We start from the raw sequence: 20,203 nt of genomic DNA on the forward strand, positions 1-20,203 counted from the left end.
CTCAGCAACTTAGCGAGGCCCTAAGCAACTCAGCAAGACTTTGTCTCTAAATAAGATATTTAAAAGGGCTGGAGATGTGGCTCAGTGGTTAAGTGCCCCTGGGTTCAATGCTTGGTACCAAAAATAAATAAATAAATAAAAGTAGACAATCATGCTTTGATATTCAGTCTTGAAAAGGCTTTTTTTTCCTAATTCAATATTAAAAAATTATATCTAGAGAAATAAGAAAAAAGTATGAAATGAAGAAACATTTTGAATGCAGTGTTTATGTGATGTTAATTTTTCACCTCATTGTTTTGATGGTCAGTTCGAACCACTGCCACAGCAGCAAGCAACTTGATTGAAGTGTTCGTTGATGGTCAGTCTGTCATGGTGGAACCAGGGACTACTGTCCTCCAAGTAAGCATATATTCTAATTCTTTATTTTTGTGAGTGTGTTCTTCGATTAAAAAAAAAAAAAAAAAAAAAAGTAATTCCTTTATATTGTTTATTCTAAAAAAAAAACCCCACTACATATAACAACATTATATGACACTATTTGGATTTTCAGTTGTGATATTTCAAAGTAAACTATCATTTATATGTGTTTGACAGTCTTAGTGAACTATGGTAGTTCTTTTGTTTCACTTCTGCCTTCCAAATGATACCCATTAAGAAATTTGAAGTTCTCTAAAATAAACTTTTGGTTACTATAGGTAAGTGGGAAAATGTAACCTTAGTTTGTTGTGGGCCTGCTTGATGCTTTTAACTTTCATGTAACTTGTATTTTAATAATTTCTAGGAATGTGTCCTATAATGCAGGTATGTAGATGGTGGAATATTCTTGAATTCATGCCTTAAATACTCAATGTTCCAACTTCCCCCAGAAATATAACAGATTTGGTCATGAGAAGTGATGCTTCATTCCATCTGCAGGTTAGCACAGAACTAAATGTTCATTGTTTATTTCAGCAGTCATTTCTAGGTTATCTGTGAGGCATTGATACAAAGCACTAAATATATAACAAAAATATGTTCAAGGTGCAATGGAAAGTATTTTGGCATAGACTAGGTGGTAGCAGAAAGAGATGTCAGGGGCATCTCACACAATCCCTGAGGAAGTTTTAAAGGATGAGTAGGTATGTTTATATGTGAATAAGGACAATGTGCATTTTCTGTGGAAAAATAATTAAGGCAGATAACTTGTTGTATTTAGGAAGCCTCAAATAGTTTGGTATTGATAAAACATGAGGTATATGTAGGAGATGAGATAGCAGAAAATCAAGGTATGAGGAGGGGTAGGGCTAGTCATGAAATAAAATATTTGCCAATTAAAGAGCTTGTTGTTGGACCTTTGGAAAATTTGAAAGCTAGTAAGCACTTGACAATGACTGTAGAGGATGATAGTTTGGAGAACAGCAAAACCAGTGTGGGAAAAGGAAAAAAAATATCTTGTATTTATGAAACACTAAATTTTAAAAAGCCTAAAATAGATAGTAGTAGTGGAATTGAAAACAAGAAGGATGTATTCAAGGGATAATAAGACACAGATAAACAGGCCTTTAGACCTGATAGAGAACAGGAGGGTTTTTTTTGTTTGTTTAAATGGGTTTTTGTTTTTTAGCTTATTTGTATGTAGGGGATAGAAACAGGTTGAATTTAAGCTGTCTATAGAACTACATATTCAAATGCCTATTTAAGTCTGAAGTTTAGAGAAGTGAAATATCTGGACTATGGCTGAAGGTTTAAGTTTAGTCATCATGTAGAATGTGAGCTAGTATGAAGGCTGTGACAGTGTCTCATTTTTATACCTGCTGCATCTAACACATTTTTGTGGACTAAATGGTTAAACACATTTTCCCTAACTAAATAGTTAAAAAATTGAAAGTTGATAAGATTAGAGTGAGAGCAGAGGATTGAAGAACTAGTGTAGAGGAAATTTGAACATGTTTATAGACTAATAGAAGAAGGAACTTGCAGAGAAGGAGGGTGGTAATTGGTAGAGTGAGGCTAATTCCTCTCTCTTGGCAAAAAGAAACTGGGAAGAGCTTCAGCTAGTGTAAGAATATGAGTCCTGGGCTGGGTGTATGGAGCCAAAGACAGAACTAGATAATATCCAGCTAGATGATGTGAGAGGTATCTCTAATCCAAAGGAAGGAAGGAAGTCCATATATGAAACCACTGGAACAGAGTTTAAGGGGGAGCCTTTGTAGACAGTGCTTTAGAACAGATGTGGGAAGTCAGTCTGAGAATACTTTATCCAGTTTCTCTTTCACATAAGATCAAGGCATGATGGTGGGTCTTAGATCTCCTGGGGCAGCTTCAGCGCCAACAGTGGTGCAAATCAAGAATCAAAAAAGGAGGGTATCAGAAATGAAATAAGAATGGGTGAAGATACAGATATTTATGGACAGGAAAAATAAAGTGGCCTCCCCACCCCCTTCTATTTTGACAAGAACAGCAATGAAGTCAGATTATTCCAGTGCTGATTTTGGTGGGGGTAGGGGGAATACTGGGGATTGAACCCAGGGATGCTTAACCACTGAGCCACATCCCTGGCCCTTTTTATTTTATTTTATTTTATTTTTTTGAGACATGGTCTTGCTAAGTCGCTAAGCCTGCCTTTGAACTTGTGATCCCCCTTCTTCAGCCTCCCAAGTCATTGAGCTTACAGGTGTACATCAAGACATCAGACTCTAATGCAAATTTTAAAAAAATTTTGTCTTATAGGCTTGTGAGAAGGTTGGCATGCAGATCCCTCGATTTTGTTATCATGAAAGGTTATCTGTTGCTGGAAACTGCAGGATGTGCCTTGTTGAAATTGAGAAAGCTCCTAAGGTACTTAATTCCTATAATTCCACACCATGCTGTAGAAGGCAGAAAGCAGTAAATCTTGCCACAAACTTTATTTAAAGTCAATACTGTCGTAGAGGAGAACTTAGTTAGCCCTGTTTACTTATTATCTGTAAATTCAATGTTTTTTGCGGGGAGGCACAGTTGACTTATTTTGTTTCAAAACTGGAAATACATTGATAGAAGTGCCTTATGAATCTAAGTGCCATATAATTATAATGGGTCTAGAAATTAAATGTGATTTGCCAAGTAGCACATTTAAAGTGGTTATGTGGCACCATTTTCACTCAAGAGAAGGGTTGTAGTGAAGAGGTTCACTTTGAGTAGTTTAATTGCATTTTGGTGGTTAATAGCACCTACAAATGAAAGTATAGTTTTATGATGTTCTGTTTCACAGCAGAATAAAAAAAATGCATCAGCTATTAGAATATATTTAAGAAATACAGTGTCTTAGTTTGTTTTGTTTTGCTATTTAAAAAATATATCTGAGACTAGGTACTTTATGATCTTTATAAAGAGATTATTTAGCTCACAGTTGAGATGTTAAAAGTCCCAAAATGAGGCATTCCTGTCTGGCTGGCCTTTGCTGAGAGGATCTCTGGTAGCTTCATAACATGGCAAAAGAGGAAGCAAGAGACCAGGGTGGGGTCTCACCTTGCTTTTTATAATAAAACACTAACTGGAACTAATCTACTCCTCTGAGACCTAACCTCAGAGACCAGCATTAATCTGTTGGAATTCTATAACCTTCCATTAGGCTCTACCTCTTAAGAGGTCTCTCCACCTTTCAATACCATTAGTCTGGGGACCATGCTTCCAGCACCTAAACCTTTGGAGGATAAATCATATCCAACTCATAGCAATATCTTAATTGTTTATAGGAAGAATGTGAAATGCCAGTTATCCATATTATAACAATTAAAAGTTGGAAAATTCTGTCTGGAAAAATATTGGTTTTTGCTTGTTTTTTTTTTATTTTTTAGTTTTTAGTTTTAGGTGGACACAATATGTTTATTTTACATTTATGTGGTGCTGAGGATCGAACCCAGCGCCTTGTGCATGCTAGGCGAGCGCTCTACCGCTGAGCCACTACCCCAGCCCCATGCTTGTTTTTGAATATATAACTTAATGCTGTTATGTAATTTAATGTTAAATATAGATATGAATTTTTCTGTTGAAATTCCAGGTTGTAGCTGCTTGTGCTATGCCAGTAATGAAGGGTTGGAATATCCTGACAAACTCAGAAAAATCTAAGAAAGCCAGGTACTGTGTTGTTACTAATGTAGTAGACTTTCTTAACATGATATTTAGACCTCCCATTGACTAGAAATTTAGTATCTAACTCTGAAGAAGTTGGTGTGCTTGGCTTATAAAAGTAATGGAGATAAGTACACGTATAAGGAAGTCAAGTCAGGGATTTATGGAATTAACTTTAAAATGGAATCATCATTTAAGACCCTTGTTTAGTAACTTCCTCAAGTTGTGATGAAAAAGAATTTAGATTTAATTTAGTACGATTGTTATTAGTAATCGTACTAAATTAAATCTAATTTAATTTTCAGAAGCCCTTTCAACAACTTTTAACACTTATATATACTTATATATTGTTAAAAGTTATAATTTCCTAGGTTCTCTAGTGATATTTTATTCAAGACTCTTATAAACAGTTTTCAAATTTTGTTTGGTACTTCCAGAATGATAGTTACATTTGCATTTCTTATAATGCATGTAAAATCATTACTCCCTGTATAAGAAAAAGTTTATCTGTGAAGATAAGTAGCCTATAGGTAAGCCATTCGGAACGGAGTGCTAATTTATTTATGACATTTTAAAAAATTTATTCTTTTTTAGATATACATGACAGTAGAGTGTATTTTGATATTATGTTATTTTATGTGTTTCAATTTTTCATACAGAGAAGGGGTGATGGAGTTCTTACTAGCCAATCACCCATTGGACTGTCCCATTTGTGACCAGGGAGGCGAATGTGATCTGCAGGTATTTAGTATAGTTTTTTAAATCTTCTTGATTCTCTCAGGTTTTAATTTCATTGGTAGCCTTAGATTGACTCTTTTGTCTGCTTAAGGATCAGTCCATGATGTTTGGAAGTGATAGGAGCCGATTTTTAGAGGGTAAACGGGCTGTGGAAGACAAGAACATCGGGCCATTAGTAAAGACCATCATGACTAGATGCATACAGTGCACTCGATGCATCAGGTAATTTTTTTCTCTCTTTTGTAATATTATTGTAAATGTTCACAGAAGTTAGTAGAATAACAATGGAAAGGAGGGCAATTTTTGTTTAGTGAAGGAAGAGGGCTTCTGGTTTTAGTATGCCAATAAATGGGCCAGGCACGTTGACACACTCCTGTAATCCCGGTGGCTTAGGAGGCTGAGGCAGGAGGATTGAGATTTCAAACCCAGTCTCAGCAATGGCGACACTCTAAGCAACTCAGTGAGATCCTGTCTAGAAATAAAATACAAAATAGGGCTAGGGATGGATCTCAGTGATTGAGTGCCCCTGAGTTTAATCCCTGGTACCAAAAAAAAAAAAAAAAAAGGCCAATAAATGAGTAAATTGTTCACTTTCAATTAATATCAACTTAAGTTGGATTTAAAAAGTAAAATTGAACTGGGTATGTGGTGTATGCCTGTAATTCTAGCCACATGAAAGACTGAGGCAGGAGGATCACAAATTTGAGGCCAGCATGAACAACTTGGCAAAACCCTGTCTCAAAAAGTTAAAAAAAAAAAAAAAAAAGACTCGGGATATAACTCAGTGTAGAGTGCCCCTGAGTTCAATCCCTAGTACTACAAGAAAAACAAACTAAAAAAGTTAAATAAAAATTAAACCCTACAAGTATTTATCCTATGATAACTTGTTGAGCTGTCTGCCTAGGATTTGTACAGTTTTCTGTTTGCATATTGTATCTCAATTAAATGCAAATATTTATTGAATTGTCTTTATTCAAGGACTGTGCTCACCACTGAAAATATATTCATGGCTTTTTAGTGTTTTGAATATCATATTCTTTGTGACCATTAACAGGAAAAAAATTTCTGGACTCAACCATTTGACAGCATATTTTTATCTTATAGGTTTGCAAGTGAGATTGCAGGAGTAGATGATCTGGGAACAACAGGCAGAGGAAATGATATGCAAGTTGGCACATATGTTGAAAAAATGTTCATGTCTGAATTATCTGGGAATATTATTGATATCTGCCCTGTAGGTGCCCTAACCTCTAAGCCCTATGCCTTTACTGCACGGCCTTGGGAAACAAGGTATTGATCTTCTTCGACAATTTGTTTTTTAATATAATTTATTACTGTTCAAAGAATGTTCAGTGTCATTTTCTTCCTGAGTGGTTCTTTTTTTTTTTTTTTTTTTAGTTGAACATAATATCTTTATTTTTATATGGTGCTGAGAATCAAACCCAGAGCCTCACCCATGTTAGGTGAGCACTCTGCCGCTGAGCCACAACTGTAGCCCCTCTTCCTGAGTTTTAATTATTTTATTTGCTAAGTTTTTATTTGTTATTTTGTTTGTAAAATCATTTTATTGGAATATAAGTAGTTATATTGAAGGATAGGATGGATCTGTGTAAATTAATTGTCACTTTCTTGAAAATTAATTCTAAAGTATTTATTTACAAAATTATTCTTTTCACACTTTCTTTCAAGGTGTAAAATCGTCTTGATACTTTAAATTTAGTCTCTTATTGTACACTGTTTTCAGCCATGTGGAAATGTCATGTTTTATTTAACCACCTCCTGTTAGTATATGTTTATTTTAATTTTTTTTAAAATTTTTTTCTTTTTTGTAGATGTAGATGGACAGAATGCTTTTATTTTATTTATTTTTATGTGGTGCTGAGGATCGAACCCAGTGCCTCATGCATGCTAGGCAAGCGCTCTGCCGCTGAGCTACAGCCCCAGCCCGTAGTATATGTTTAGCTCGTTTGTAACTCTATATAAATGTGTAGAAAACATTGCTATTCTGATTCTTTTGATAAAACCAAGAAATGGAGTAGGTAGATAGAACATGTGAGAATATTTTTAAGGTTCTTGAAATGTATTAAAAAAATTTCTCTCCAGTTTTTATTGTTGTTTGTGAAGAGGGATTGAACCTATGGACATTTACCACTAAGCTCCATCTCCCATCCTTTTTATTTTGATTTTGATGTAGGGCCTTGCAAGTTGCCAAGGCTGCCCTCAAAGCTGTGATCCTCATGCCTCAGCCTCCCAAGTCACTGGGATTATAGATGTGTAGCACTGTGCCTGGCTTATTTTAAAGTTTATATTTTTCAACTCCAGCTCTTTAATTTCTGAGTTCGTTTGTTGTTGCTTAAAAAAATAGTTTCTGGCTGGGCAGAAATCACAAATTCACAAGTTCAAGGCCTGCCCAGGCAAGTTAGTGAGAACTTGCCTCAAAATTTTAAAAATGGGCTTTGTAGAATGTTTATCTAGCATACATAAAGCTCTGGATTCATTCCCCAGTTCCACAAAATAATAATGACAATAATAATAATTTCTCTTCTTACTGAGAATCTCTTGACTCATAGTTGTCGTACTTCTCCTTTAATTCTTTAAATGGCTTTCCTTGAATGTATTTTTTTTTTAGTTATAGATGGACACAATATCTGTGTTTTGTTTATTTATTTTTATGTGGTGCTGAGGATCGAGCCCAGGGCCTCCCTCATCCTTGCTAGGCAAGTGCTCTGCCACTAAGCCACAGCCCCAGCCCCTCCTTGAATGTAGTTTAATATTTATTTTTATGTGCAATTTCTTAGAAATTGCCTGTGTCAGCATAGTTTAGTAGTCAGATGATTGTGCTCAAACAATGAGCCAGTAAGACTTCCATCCTCTGCCAATGGGTGGATAGAGGAGCATATTCAAAGTTCAGGCTATTTTTCAAGTCAGACCAGCTACGATAGTCAGCTTTTGTTTCTGTAACAATCTGAGCTAATCAACTTAAAAAGAGTAAAATTTTCTTTGGCTCACAGTTTTGTAGGTTTCAGTCCACATTTGGCTGGTCACATTGCTTCTCTGGGCCTGTGGTGGAGCAACACATCTTGTCAGGATGTGTTCCCATTAGACATCACCTCTTAAAAGTTACATTACCTTCCAATAGCACCAAGGACTGGGAACCAAGCTTTTAACACATGTGTCTTTGTGGGAAACTTTCCAGATCCAAACTACGGCACCAGCTTTTACTTTGTCTTGAGTCTTCTGAGTCTCGGTGTTGTCCAACAGTGTTTGAATAGTATGGCCCTCTCTCGTGTCAGAATGGTTGCCCCAGATGACTACAACCTCACCCTAGTGCACTCTTGATGCTCATGAGCTATAGGGACCTCCAAGACACCATGTTTACAGGCAAGTTTGCCCCTTGCTCCAAATTGTGTAAATTGCCTCCATCTGCAGCACAGAGTCTCACATCTTCTCCCTGTCCCACCCTGGAAGAAATTCCAGATGGTGAAGAGGGGGATAGGCGTTGCACCAAATTAGACCACTACAGATTTTTACTGTTCTTACTCAAAGCAAAGCAGTTTTTCATGCATTAAAGCATGAAAAACAGATATGGCGTGGTGGCACATACCTGTAACACCTATAATCCCAGCGTCTTGGGAGGCACAGAAGGATTGAAAGTTCACAGCCAGCCTCAGCAATGATGAGGCTCTAAGCAACTCAGCGAGACCCTGTCTGTAAATTAAAAAAAAAAAAAATAGGGCTGGGGATGTGGCTCAGTGGTTGAGTGCCCCTAAGTTCAATCTCTGGACGTCCCTCCCCCCCGCCCCCCCAAAAAGCTTCTCACTCTGTTGTATGCTTTTGGTAGATGCCTTTAGATTGTATGCCTTTTCTGAAATGGTGTGGTTTTTTTTTTTTTTTTTTTTTTTGTCAATTTTTTTCTAGCTTTGGTTTTGCTTTTTGGAAGGAGAAATACATTGAGCTCTTTAATTAGCTATAGCCAAAAATTCTGCCCTTGTTATTTATTTTGATGCTCAAATTGCCCCAGATTTAGCTAGTTGTAGCCCTTTTAAATTAACTTGTGTGGGGGCTGGGATTGTGGCTCAGTGGTAGAGTGCTCACTTGACATGCACAAGGCACTGAGTTCAATCCTCAGCACCACATGAATGTAAAATAAAGATATTGTGTCCACCTAAAACTTAAGAATAAATATTTTTTAAAAAATTGACCTCTGTGTCAGACAATAGGTTTAAAGGCTTCATTATTACATTAGGAATTTATATGATATGTTCAAATATGGGCATACTTTATTATTGCAATTCCTCTGAGTTTCACTTTTTTTTTTAATAAGCACTGTACACTAAGCTATATTCTCAGCCCTGATCTGTAATCTTTTTTTTTTTTTTTTTTTTAATTTTTTATTTATTTTTTAGTTTTCAGCAGACACAACATCTTTGTTTGTATGTGGTGCTGAGGATCAAACCTGGACCGCACGCATGCCAGGCAAGCGCGCTACTGCTTGAGCCACATTCCCAGCCCCCTGAGTTTCATTTTTTAAAAACTTAGATGGAATTGTACAAAAAAAATTTTTTTTTTTTTTTGTAAAACCAGGTAACAAAAATTGTTCTTATTCTCAAAATGAACATAGTAAATATATGTTATTTTCTCAGAAAGACAGAATCCATTGATGTAATGGATGCAGTTGGAAGTAATATTGTGGTTAGCACAAGAACTGGAGAGGTAATGAGAATTTTGCCACGAATGCATGAGGACATCAATGAAGAATGGATCTCTGATAAAACCAGGTATATGCCATTTGGTTTTCCTTAACTTTTACAATTTATTTAGAATAAATTTTATGATAATTTCTTATGAAAAATATTTGTAGCCAGGCGTGGTGGTGCATGCCTGTAATCTCAGCCGCTCGGGAGACTGAGACAGGAGGATCACGAGTTCAAAGCCAGCCTCAGCAATGGCGAGGCACTGAGCAACTCAGTGAGACCCTATCTCTAAATAAAACACAAAATAGGGCTGGGGATGTGGCTCAGTGGTTGAGTGCCCCTGAGTTCAGTCCCCAGTACCTCCCCCACAAAAAAAAGAAAATATTTGTATTTGCAAATTAGATAATGAATATATACTATTGAAATTTGAGCTTTTATGTAGAGAATGGGACAAAACTGGCATTAATGGTCCTAGGTTTATTGCTGGCTTTTGTGTTTACCTGGAGAAAAAAATTTTTCCCTCCCACATGGAGAAAGTGAAATAAACTAAGATAGTTTTTCAAGGTATTGTTAATTGGAAAAAAGAAGCTAAATATAGGAGTTTGCACAGTGTGGTTTTGAAAAAACATCTAGAGGTACTCAAGTTTTGTCAGTAATGGTTTAGGGGCTGGGTCTGTAGCTCAGTGGCAGAGCACTTGCCTTGTATGTGTGAGGCACTGGGTTCGATCCTCAGCATCACATAAAAATAAACAAATAAAAATAAACATGGCTGTCCATCTACAACTACAAAAAAATAAAAAAGATTTGGCTTTTCAGCTGTTGTATTTTGTTGTGTTGTAAGTTTAAAATTGTTCAGCTAGTTGAAAATACAAGAAATTTTTTAAAATAATATTTTAGGTTTAAGTGATGTTCATAAAATTATCTACTAATTCCTCTCCAAAAAAATGTAGAATAGTTATTTGTTCCTAGGTACTTATTCTGTTTGATAGTTAACCTATCTTGTATTTAAATAACATTTCTTGAAGATTTTAAACTTGAAAATTATATTTGCCTCTTCAGCAAGATTCTACAAACGAAATGGTGTGATTTCTGTTGTCTAGATTTGCCTATGATGGACTAAAACGTCAAAGACTTACCGAGCCGATGGTCAGAAACGAAAAGGGACTTTTAAGCTATACTTCCTGGGAAGATGCACTCTCTCGTGTAGCTGGAATGGTAAAATAGAAATATAGAATAAATACAGTGTGATTTTTCAAGAAACATTTTTACCAAACAGAGGGTAGATATGTCTTCCTTTCATTCCTGTTACCAAGATTATAATTGATCGCTTTTCATTTGATAGTTTTTAAGAGCCATGTGCTGGATGTAATGCTAGATGTGGTATACAGACCACTGATACATGATCCCTACCTTCCACAATGTTATAGTAAAGAAATATGCATAATTAGGCAATTATCTTACACTGCTATAGGTAGTTGTACCAGGACTAATATGAGAAAGACATGGAGAGGGAGGCCTAACAAATAGCATATCAAGATGCCTTCTTAAAAAATGAAATGATGTCATGTGCAGGAAAATAGATGGAACCTGAGAACATTATGTTACGCGAAAATTAGCCAAACTCAGAAGGTCAGAGGTCATAGTTTTCTCTCATGTGGAAGCTAGAGAGGAAAAAGGAAAAGAAGGTGGTAGGGGGAAATCTCATAAAAATTGAAGGGAGATCAGTAGAGTAGAGGAGTGAGACCAGGAGGAGGGCATGGGGAAGAGAAAGGGAAAATAGTGGGGAAAAATATTGACTATAGTTACATTATGTGTATGTACAGATATGACAACAAATCCCATTATGTACATCTATAATGCACCAATAAAAAATAAGGGGAAAAAAGATACCTTCTTAGAGAAGGTGATTTTTTGAGTAAAGTCAAAGAATGAATATGAATCTAAGAATAAATACAGAGCAAAAATGGAAGGGCTAGGGTGTAACTTAGTGGTATTGAACATGCTTGTGGTACACAAAACCCTATATTTTAATTCCAGCAACAAAGTTTAAAAAAAAAAAAAAAGTGGGGGGAATGATTATCTGGACCGAAAAAGCAACATAGACAAAGGCCTAGAAGGAATGGTAGATAGTTAAGAAAATGTTGCATTTAAAGTAACCCTAACTCCACAGTCTTCATTCTCCAGATCTCATTTTGAAGCCCCTTTATTCCTACATATAAGATAAACAGTGTACATTCAAACTGGAGTTCTTAGGCTTGGCCCCACATACACCTCTGTTGCTTCTCATATTTAAATAAATTACTAATCAGTGCAGAACTTTTTAGTTAGAAGTTTGTTACTTTTTTTGTATTTGAAAATGATTGTTTCATTCTCTGAATAATTCATTGTGGTCTCCGCTGACTGTAGGTTTCCTGGTGATATCCTTTTCATCCATCTCTAGTTGCAGAGTTTTCAAGGCAAGAATGTGGCAGCAGTTGCAGGTGGCTTGGTAGATGCTGAAGCCCTAGTAGCTCTGAAAGATTTGCTTAATAGAGTGGACTCTGAAACCTTATGCACTGAAGAGGTTTTCCCCACTGCAGGAGCTGGGTGAGAAATATGAAGCTATGTCCAGGCTCTCATTTTCCATGTTAGTTAATGTTATGTAAACAAAGTTTTTTTATAGTATCAATGACTTAATAATGGATTCTCCACAAGATCCACAAATTTATTCTCATATACAGACCAAAGTCAGACCGAGAACTATAGGAGATAGCAGGTTCCACTTATTAATAAACATTAGATATTTTAATTTAGAAATACTTCTTAAATTTTTTATCTGAGAGTACTGTGAGACTGATGATGTGGGACTATTCCATGGTCTTTCAGCATGTATTAGCTTTAAAGTAAACTTGTACTTTATTGTATTTCTAGCACAGATTTGCGTTCCAATTATCTTCTTAATACTACAATTGCTGGTGTAGAAGAGGCAGATGTTGTCCTTCTGGTTGGTACAAATCCACGTTTTGAGGCACCACTATTTAATGCTAGAATTCGAAAGAGGTGAGTAATAATATTTATTCATGATTTTAAAAATATGACATTTTGGGCTGGGGTTGTGGCTTTGCAGTAGAGCACCTAACACGTGTGGGGCTCTGGGTTTGATCCTCAGCACCATGTATAAATAAAAATAAAATAAAGGCATTGTGTCCACCTATAATTAAAAAAAATTAATAATGACATTTTTCTGGTTTTTATATGAAAAATGATATTTTAGTTGATTCCTACTAAGTGTTAGTTGTAGAGAGACTCCAAAAGATAATTGAAGACTATTTTCTAACAGGTTCATCTTTCCTGTGATCACCAGCACCACTGATCTTTTTATTTATTTTGTTAGCTTTCTATTTTGAAATAATTTCAAGATGCTTAAAGTGGTCTTAAGTGAAGTTAACAATTTGCCATATTTGTTTTATGGTACTCTTTCTCTGTATGTATATATGAATATAATTTCTAAATCATCCAGAATTAAGTTGTAAACATGATGTGCTGAATACCTCAGTTTACATTCCTTAAACACAAGGGGCATTCTCTCTCTTTTTTTTTTTTCTTCTTAAGATATTTATTTTTTAGTTTTTGGTGGACACAACATTTTTATTTTTATTTTTTTATGTGGTGCTGAGGATTGAACCCAGTGCCCCACACATGCTAGGCGAGCACTGTACCACTTCAGCCACAACCCCAGCCCAAGGGGCATTCTCTTAATCAAAAATTTAGTATTGATATAAAATTGTTACTTAATCCACTGTTTACATTCAAATCTCACAAAATTTTCCTTAATCACTTTTTTAAAAAAATATTTATTAGTTTTAGGTGGACATAATATCCTTACTTTACATTTATGTGGTGCTGAGGATCGAACCCCTTGCCTCTTGCATGCTAGATGAGCATTCTACCACTGAGCCACAACCCCAGCCTTCCTTAATCACTTTTATAGCAATTTTATTTTTCCTGTCAAGCATCCACTCAGTAGTGGTGAAACATTGCAGTTAGTGTCATTACCTTCAGGACCCCCTTGCCCCCCCCCCCTTGTCCCTTGCAAGAATGTAGGCCATGGACTGGGGATGTTGATCAGTGGTAACAGCATGCATGAGACCATAGACTGGATTCCCCAGCACCATAAGGAAAAAATAATAAAGGCCAGTTATTTTGTAGAATACTTTCTCATCCTCATCTTTTTAACTTATATCTTAAAGATGTATAATTAAGGAACCATATTGTTTAAACTAGGAAACTGTTAAAAGTGGGAGTGCTAACAGGATAACAGGTAAAAATTATCTTAAATAATACGTGGTCAATAGTATATGTTCACTGCACTTATAATTTTCTTTGAAGCAAGTAGCTGCATAATTCCCTGCTATAAGGAATAACTAAAATGACTTAGTTTATTTTCATAAAGTATATTTAAATATCCTTAATGAGCAATTAAGAAATAGTTGACCCTGTCATGTAAATATTGCCAAATAAAAACTACAGATCAGTTTTTCTAAAATTAGTCTTTGTTCATAGCTGACATAGTTAGCATTCTTGTATACCATATTAATGTATTGAATTGTCTTGGCATGTGTTTTTATAGCATTCTTTTTTGAAAGGTATATCTGTTAAGTTTAAATGTTCTGTGAGTTTGTGCTTTTAACATCTTCTTTGTAAATAGAGGTAGGACTTGGTATTGATGAGGTCAAAGGCTTTGCTTCACTTATCTCTCTAAAAACAGTATTGTTTTTATTTCAGCTGGCTTCATAATGACTTGAAAGTAGCGCTTATAGGTAGTCCAGTGGACCTCACTTACCAATATGACCACCTGGGAGACTGCCCTAAAATTCTGCAAGACATTGCTTCCGGTAGCCATACATTCAGCCAGGTGCTTATTTGTCTACTATTGTTTGTTTTTAATTGTTACTGTTTTTTAAGTTTATTGTTTTTGTAATAGCAACATGTGATTATGGTTAAAATTATTAGTAATACAGAGAAGAATATGGAAGGAAGTAAAGCACTGGGGATATAACTCAGTGGTAGAGCACTTGCCTACCATGTGTGAGGCCTTGGGTTTGATCCCCAGCACTACCAAAAAGAAAGAAAAGCATTATCCAGTGTCCTCCTCCCCACCCCCAAAGAGTTATTGATGAAACATAATCATTGCTCTGAGAGAGCTAGATGGATGAATAGATAAGCAAACAAAAAGGAGATCGGAGTGTACATGCTGTCTTTATTTACTAGGGTTTAATGTCTTTGAAATTATTTGGAGAGAATTGAAGTAAAATTGTATCAAATTTGAAGCTTCAAATCACTCTACCACAAGAATGGGTGTGATCGTGTGCATATGGAGGCTGCCTCCCATCCTGGGAACACTCCTGTCTTGGCCTCCTGAGCCACTGGGATTACAGGTGTGCACCACCATGCCCAGCTGTCATTGTTTTATAGGACATAGTATGCCTTCAGTCTGAAGATCCATGGTTCTCTTTATCTTAGGATTTTTGTGAATGTATGTGTAGTGGTGGTTTGAAAAGTAAGGAGTTTTTGTTTGTCATATAACCAGAGATCTGGAGGTAAGCACTTGAATGGTTATGCAAGGATATCATCAAGAAGGAGCCTTCCTGATTTGCTCTAAGCATTATATTTGCTCACTTGAGTGTTTGTGTGCGTGTGAGTCTCACTCATGCATGGTTCAAAGATGGTTGCTTCATTTACTTCTTTTGCTTACAAAATTGTGAAATGAAGGACAAAACAGCCACACCCAAACATTTGTTTTGAATAGGAAAAAAAATACGATTAAAAGATCAAGAATATTAAAAAGTATTCAGTTAAAAATTTTCCTTTTGCGGCACAGTGGCACATGTTTTCAGTCCCAGTGGCTGAGAAACTGAGACAGGAGGATCACAAGTTCAAAGCCAGCCTTAGCAAAACCAAGGTGCTAAGCAACTCAGTGAGACCCTGTCTCTAAACAAAATGCAAAATAGGTCTGGTGATGCGGCTCAGTGGGCAAGTGCCCCTCAGTTGTTCAATCCTCAGTACAAAAAAAAAAAAGTTTTCCTCTCTTGTTCTCACTTCCATGTGGTACTTGACTAGTATTTTTAGGATAACTTTTTTTTCTTCTATAGATTTCGGTGTATTTTCCATTATTAGGAACTTTTTCTTTCTTTTTTTTTTTGTATTGATGTGTGAACCCAGGAGTGCTTTACCACTGAGCTACAACCCCAGTCCTTTTAATTATTATTATTTTATCTTGAAACAGAGTCTCACTAAGTTGCTGAAGGTCTCCATAAATTGCTGAGTCTGGTCTTGAACTTGGCAATCCTCCTGCCTCAACCCCCTGAGTCACTGGTGCACTGGCGTGCACCACCATGCCCAGCTGAGCTCTGTGTTTTTAAACTGAGGAATAGTTGGTTTTCATTTTCTTGGAGCTATTAAAAACTATTTCCTTCAGCAAAGCAAGGTAATGCTCATCTGTAATCCAGCCTCTCAGGAAGTTAAGGGCATCCTGGGCAATTTAGTGAGACCCTATCTCAAAATAAAATTAAAAGGGCCGGGTTCGATCCCAGTACCAAAATGAAACAAAACAAGAACAATGAAAAACAACTACTTTGGGGCTGGGAGTTGTAGCTCAGTGGTAGAGTGCTTGCCTAGCACACATGAGGCACTGGGTTCAATCTTCAGCACATAAAAATAAATAAATAAAACAAAGGTATTGTGTCCATATACAATTAATATATAATATGTTTTTAAAAAGTACTTCTGAATTCTTAATGTTTCCTTGGGAAATTCATTTGAAAATGTAAGTGCTCCTCTTTAAAAGTCGTCTCATACTGATTCTTTTTTTTTTTTTCTGGTACCGGGGATTGAATTCAGGAGCACTGTGTCACTGAGCCACATCCCCAGTCCTATTTTGTATTTTATTGAGAGCCAGGGTCTCACTGAGTTGCTTAGTGCCTCACCATTGCTGAGGGTGGCTTTGAACTCACAATCCTCCTGCCTCAGCCTCCCAAGCTGCTAGGATTACAGGCATGCGCCATCATACCCAGCTCATACTGATTCTTTGATTGCAACCAGCTATTTGTTTAAGAAGGACTCAGAGGGCTGGCATTGTGGCTCAGTGGTAGCGCGCTCACCTAGCAAGCACGAGGCCCTGGGTTCAATCCTCAGCACCACATAAAAACAAACAAAGGTATTGTGTCCAACTACAACTGAAAAAAAAAAAAAGAAGAACACAGAAAGCCAGGATAGAACATGCCTATAATTCCTAACTCAGGAGGCTGAGTTAGGAAGGTGGAAGATTTGAGGCCACTCTGGGCAATTTAGCAAGACCCTGGGTCAAAGTAAAAAAAACTAAAAGGCTCAGTGAGTGGTAAAGAAACCTTGGGATCAGTTCCTATACCTCAAAAAGAAAGAAAGAAAAAAGAGGATGGGGATCAGAGTGAACTGCATATTCTTTACATATTATTTGTCCTGTATTCTTGGGATACCCTATGTTCTTAGGTTTTTGGCATTCAGAGTTACTCTGGTATAAAGCAAAACCCTTGAAATTTTAGGTATCCTGCATTGTGATCTATTGATCATTGCATTCCCTAACTCCTCCTTTCTGTCTGGGATGTAAGACACAATGGTACTTTAGTATGGTTTCTCCTGTTCTTTAGTACTATCTCAATCTGTATAGGGATATTTCCCAGTTTTTCCTGGGACCTGCCCATGCTCATTCTGACCAAAGGAATTTAGCTAGGATTTTCATTCCTAGTGCTACTTGTATAAAATCTGTTTTATCTGATATTCATTCAGCTGTTTCACAGTAGCATTGGCTTTTGATGAAACTAAAATATGTTTTTGTTTTGTTTTGTACTGAGGATTAAATACCCAGGGATATTTAACCACTGAGCCACATCTCCAGCCCATTTTATATTTTATTCAGAGAAGGGTGTTGCTGGAGTGCTTAGGGCCTCCATAAGTTGCTGAGGCTGGCTTTAAATTTATGATCCTCCTGCTCAGCCTCCTGAGCTGCTGAGATTACAGGTGTTTGCCACCGTGCCTGGCTAAGTATGGTTCTTATTTATGTCTGTATATTGACTAGCAAATCCAAGACATTCTTCATGTTAGAACTAAACTTTGAACAACGTATTTTCAATGCGCATGTGATTAGTAGTAGTTTAAAATCTTAAGTTCTTCTTCTTTTTTTTTAATAGGTCTTAAAGGATGCTAAAAAACCAATGGTGATTTTAGGCAGTTCTGCACTCCAAAGAAATGATGGGGCAGCAATTCTTGCAGCTGTTTCTAGCATCGCACAAACGATTCGGGTGACTGGTGGTGTTGCTGATGATTGGAAAGTTATGAATATTCTTCATAGGTTTGTTGAGTAATTATTTTACATACTATAAAATCCAAGTAAATTTGTGTATATGTACTCCTGATACCGTCAACATTGAACAACCTCATCCCCATTACAGATGTGAAATATGAACCATTATTGTCTGTGTAAGGAGAACCCAAGATAATAACTAATGTATGGTGGTGCATATCTTTAATCCCAGCTACTTGGGAGGCTGAGGCAAGAGGACTGACAAGTTCAAGGCTACCTTCTGTAACTTAGTGAGACCCTGTATCAATTTTTTTAAAAATAACAAAAAGGGGCTGGAGGTTAGCTCAGTGCTTATCTAGTATGCTCAAGGCCTGGGGTTCAATACCTAGTACTGCAAAAAAGAAAAAAAGAAATAGCAGTGAGTGTGGGAAAATGAGAATATTTTAAAATATGTATCATATTTGCTACACCTTGGTTCAAAAACTGCAACAAATCTTCTGGCTTTGATGAAAATGTAAGCTAACATGAGAATTACGAAAAAGTTTTTTTCTGACTGTCCATAATACAGGTTTTAGAAAAGTTGCAAAGAGAAGAAATTGTGCAAAACTGGAAGTGACCCTTATTACACAATCTAGAAAATTACAATTGTTATTTCAGTGCCTTTTCTTTGGGTCTTTTTTTTGTGTGTGTAAGTTTTATAGTTGAACTCATACCATGAGTACAGTTTTATGTTCTGATTTTAACTGATTTTCATTATCAAATAAGAATTTCCCTCCTACGATTAGAAATTCTTTATAAATACAAACTTTAATACTTATTTAATATCAGGAATTACTATAAAATTTTTAGCTGTTTCCTTCTTTTTAACATGTACTGTTAAAAATACTGAATTTTAATAAATAATGCAGTGGGGCTGTAGCTCAGTGGCAGAGCGTTTGCCTGGCACATGTGAGACACAAGTGAGACACTGGCTTCAATTCTCAGCACTGGGTTCAATTCTGAGGGGCTGGGGGCTTATAAATGTTTAGTGGTGGCTACTTGCCTAGCATTTGTGAAGCCCTGGGTTCAATCCCCAGCAACAGTGATACAATAAAGTTGAATGCATAATAATTCAGAACTAACACAGATACTTCTGAACTTTATAGATTATTTTCTTATTGGAGTGTTTTTTTTTTTTTTTCTTTTGTATGTTCGTTTGTTTCTGTATCATGGTGCTGGGGATTAAACTCAGGGATGCTCTACCATCAAGCTATATCCCTAGCCTATTTATTTATTCATTCATTCATTCATTCGTTCATCATTGTTTTTGCAATGCTGGGAATTTTTTAAATTTCTTTTCATTTTTTAAATTCTAATTAGTTATACATGACAGTAGAATGCATTTTGAACAAATGCAGCACAATTTCTCATTTCTCTGGCCGTACATGGTGCAGAGTCACTCCAGAAGTGTTATCATGCCATGTATATAGGGTAATAATGTCTGTCACATTCTACCATCCTTCCTATCCCCACAGCCCCACCTCTCCCTTCTCTCCCCTCTACACAAACTAAAGTACTTGCATTTTTCCCTACCTCCCTGCCCCACTATGGATCAACATCTGCTTATCACAGAAAACATTCAGCTTTTATTTTGGGGGGATTGGCTTATTTCACTTAGCATGATATTCTCTAGTTTCATCCATTTACCTGTAAATGCCATATTTTCATTCTTTAAGACTGAGTAATATTCCACTGTATATATGTACCACATTTTCTTTATCCATTCATCTGTTGAAGGGCATCTAAATTGGTTCCATGGTTTAGCTATTGTGAAGTTAGCTGCTACAATCATTGATATGGCTGCATCACTGTAGTATGCTGATTTTATACCTTTGAGTATAAACCCAAGGTGTGGGATAACTGGGTCAAATGGTGGTTCCATTTCAAGTTTTCTGAGGTATCTCCATACTGCTTTCTATAGTAGTTGCACCAATTTGCAGTCCAACCAGCAATGTAAGTGTGTACCTTTTTGCCCACATCCTTGCCAACAATTATTATTGCTTATATTCTTTTTTTTTTTTTTAACTCTTTTTTTTAATATTTATTTTTTAGGTGTAGACGGACACAACACAATGCCTTTATTTTTACGTGGTGCTGAGGATCGAATCCAGGTCCCACTCGTGCTAGGCGAGCACTCTACCCCTGAGCCACAATCCCAGCCCTTGCTTGTATTCTTGATAATTGCCATTCTGACTAGAATGAGATGAAATCTTAGAGTTAGTTTTGATTTGCATTTCTCTAATTGTTAGAGATGATGAACATTTTTTTCATGTTTGTTGATCAGTTGTATTTCTTCTTCTGTGAAGTATCTGTTCAGTTCCTTTGC

The 20,203-nt window shown here is 36.3% G+C and overlaps 1 protein-coding gene across 2 annotated transcripts in view; it reads left to right on the forward strand.

The window, feature by feature from the left end:
- Ndufs1 (NADH:ubiquinone oxidoreductase core subunit S1) overlaps positions 1 to 20,203 on the forward strand; it is a 35,014-nt gene that overhangs the window by 4,787 nt on the left and 10,024 nt on the right. For both annotated transcript variants that reach the window (XM_027941882.2, XM_027941884.2), the window contains exons 3-14: positions 308 to 399; positions 2,710 to 2,817; positions 4,019 to 4,095; positions 4,749 to 4,830; positions 4,919 to 5,049; positions 5,932 to 6,117; positions 9,471 to 9,605; positions 10,622 to 10,736; positions 11,962 to 12,107; positions 12,432 to 12,560; positions 14,286 to 14,415; positions 17,726 to 17,886. In XM_027941882.2, the coding sequence (XP_027797683.2) occupies positions 308 to 399; positions 2,710 to 2,817; positions 4,019 to 4,095; positions 4,749 to 4,830; positions 4,919 to 5,049; positions 5,932 to 6,117; positions 9,471 to 9,605; positions 10,622 to 10,736; positions 11,962 to 12,107; positions 12,432 to 12,560; positions 14,286 to 14,415; positions 17,726 to 17,886 (1,492 nt within the window). The remainder of the gene's footprint in view (positions 1 to 307; positions 400 to 2,709; positions 2,818 to 4,018; positions 4,096 to 4,748; positions 4,831 to 4,918; positions 5,050 to 5,931; positions 6,118 to 9,470; positions 9,606 to 10,621; positions 10,737 to 11,961; positions 12,108 to 12,431; positions 12,561 to 14,285; positions 14,416 to 17,725; positions 17,887 to 20,203) is intronic.

This window comes from Marmota flaviventris, chromosome 11 (assembly GCF_047511675.1).
Source record: "Marmota flaviventris isolate mMarFla1 chromosome 11, mMarFla1.hap1, whole genome shotgun sequence".
Lineage (NCBI taxonomy): Eukaryota > Metazoa > Chordata > Mammalia > Rodentia > Sciuridae > Marmota > Marmota flaviventris.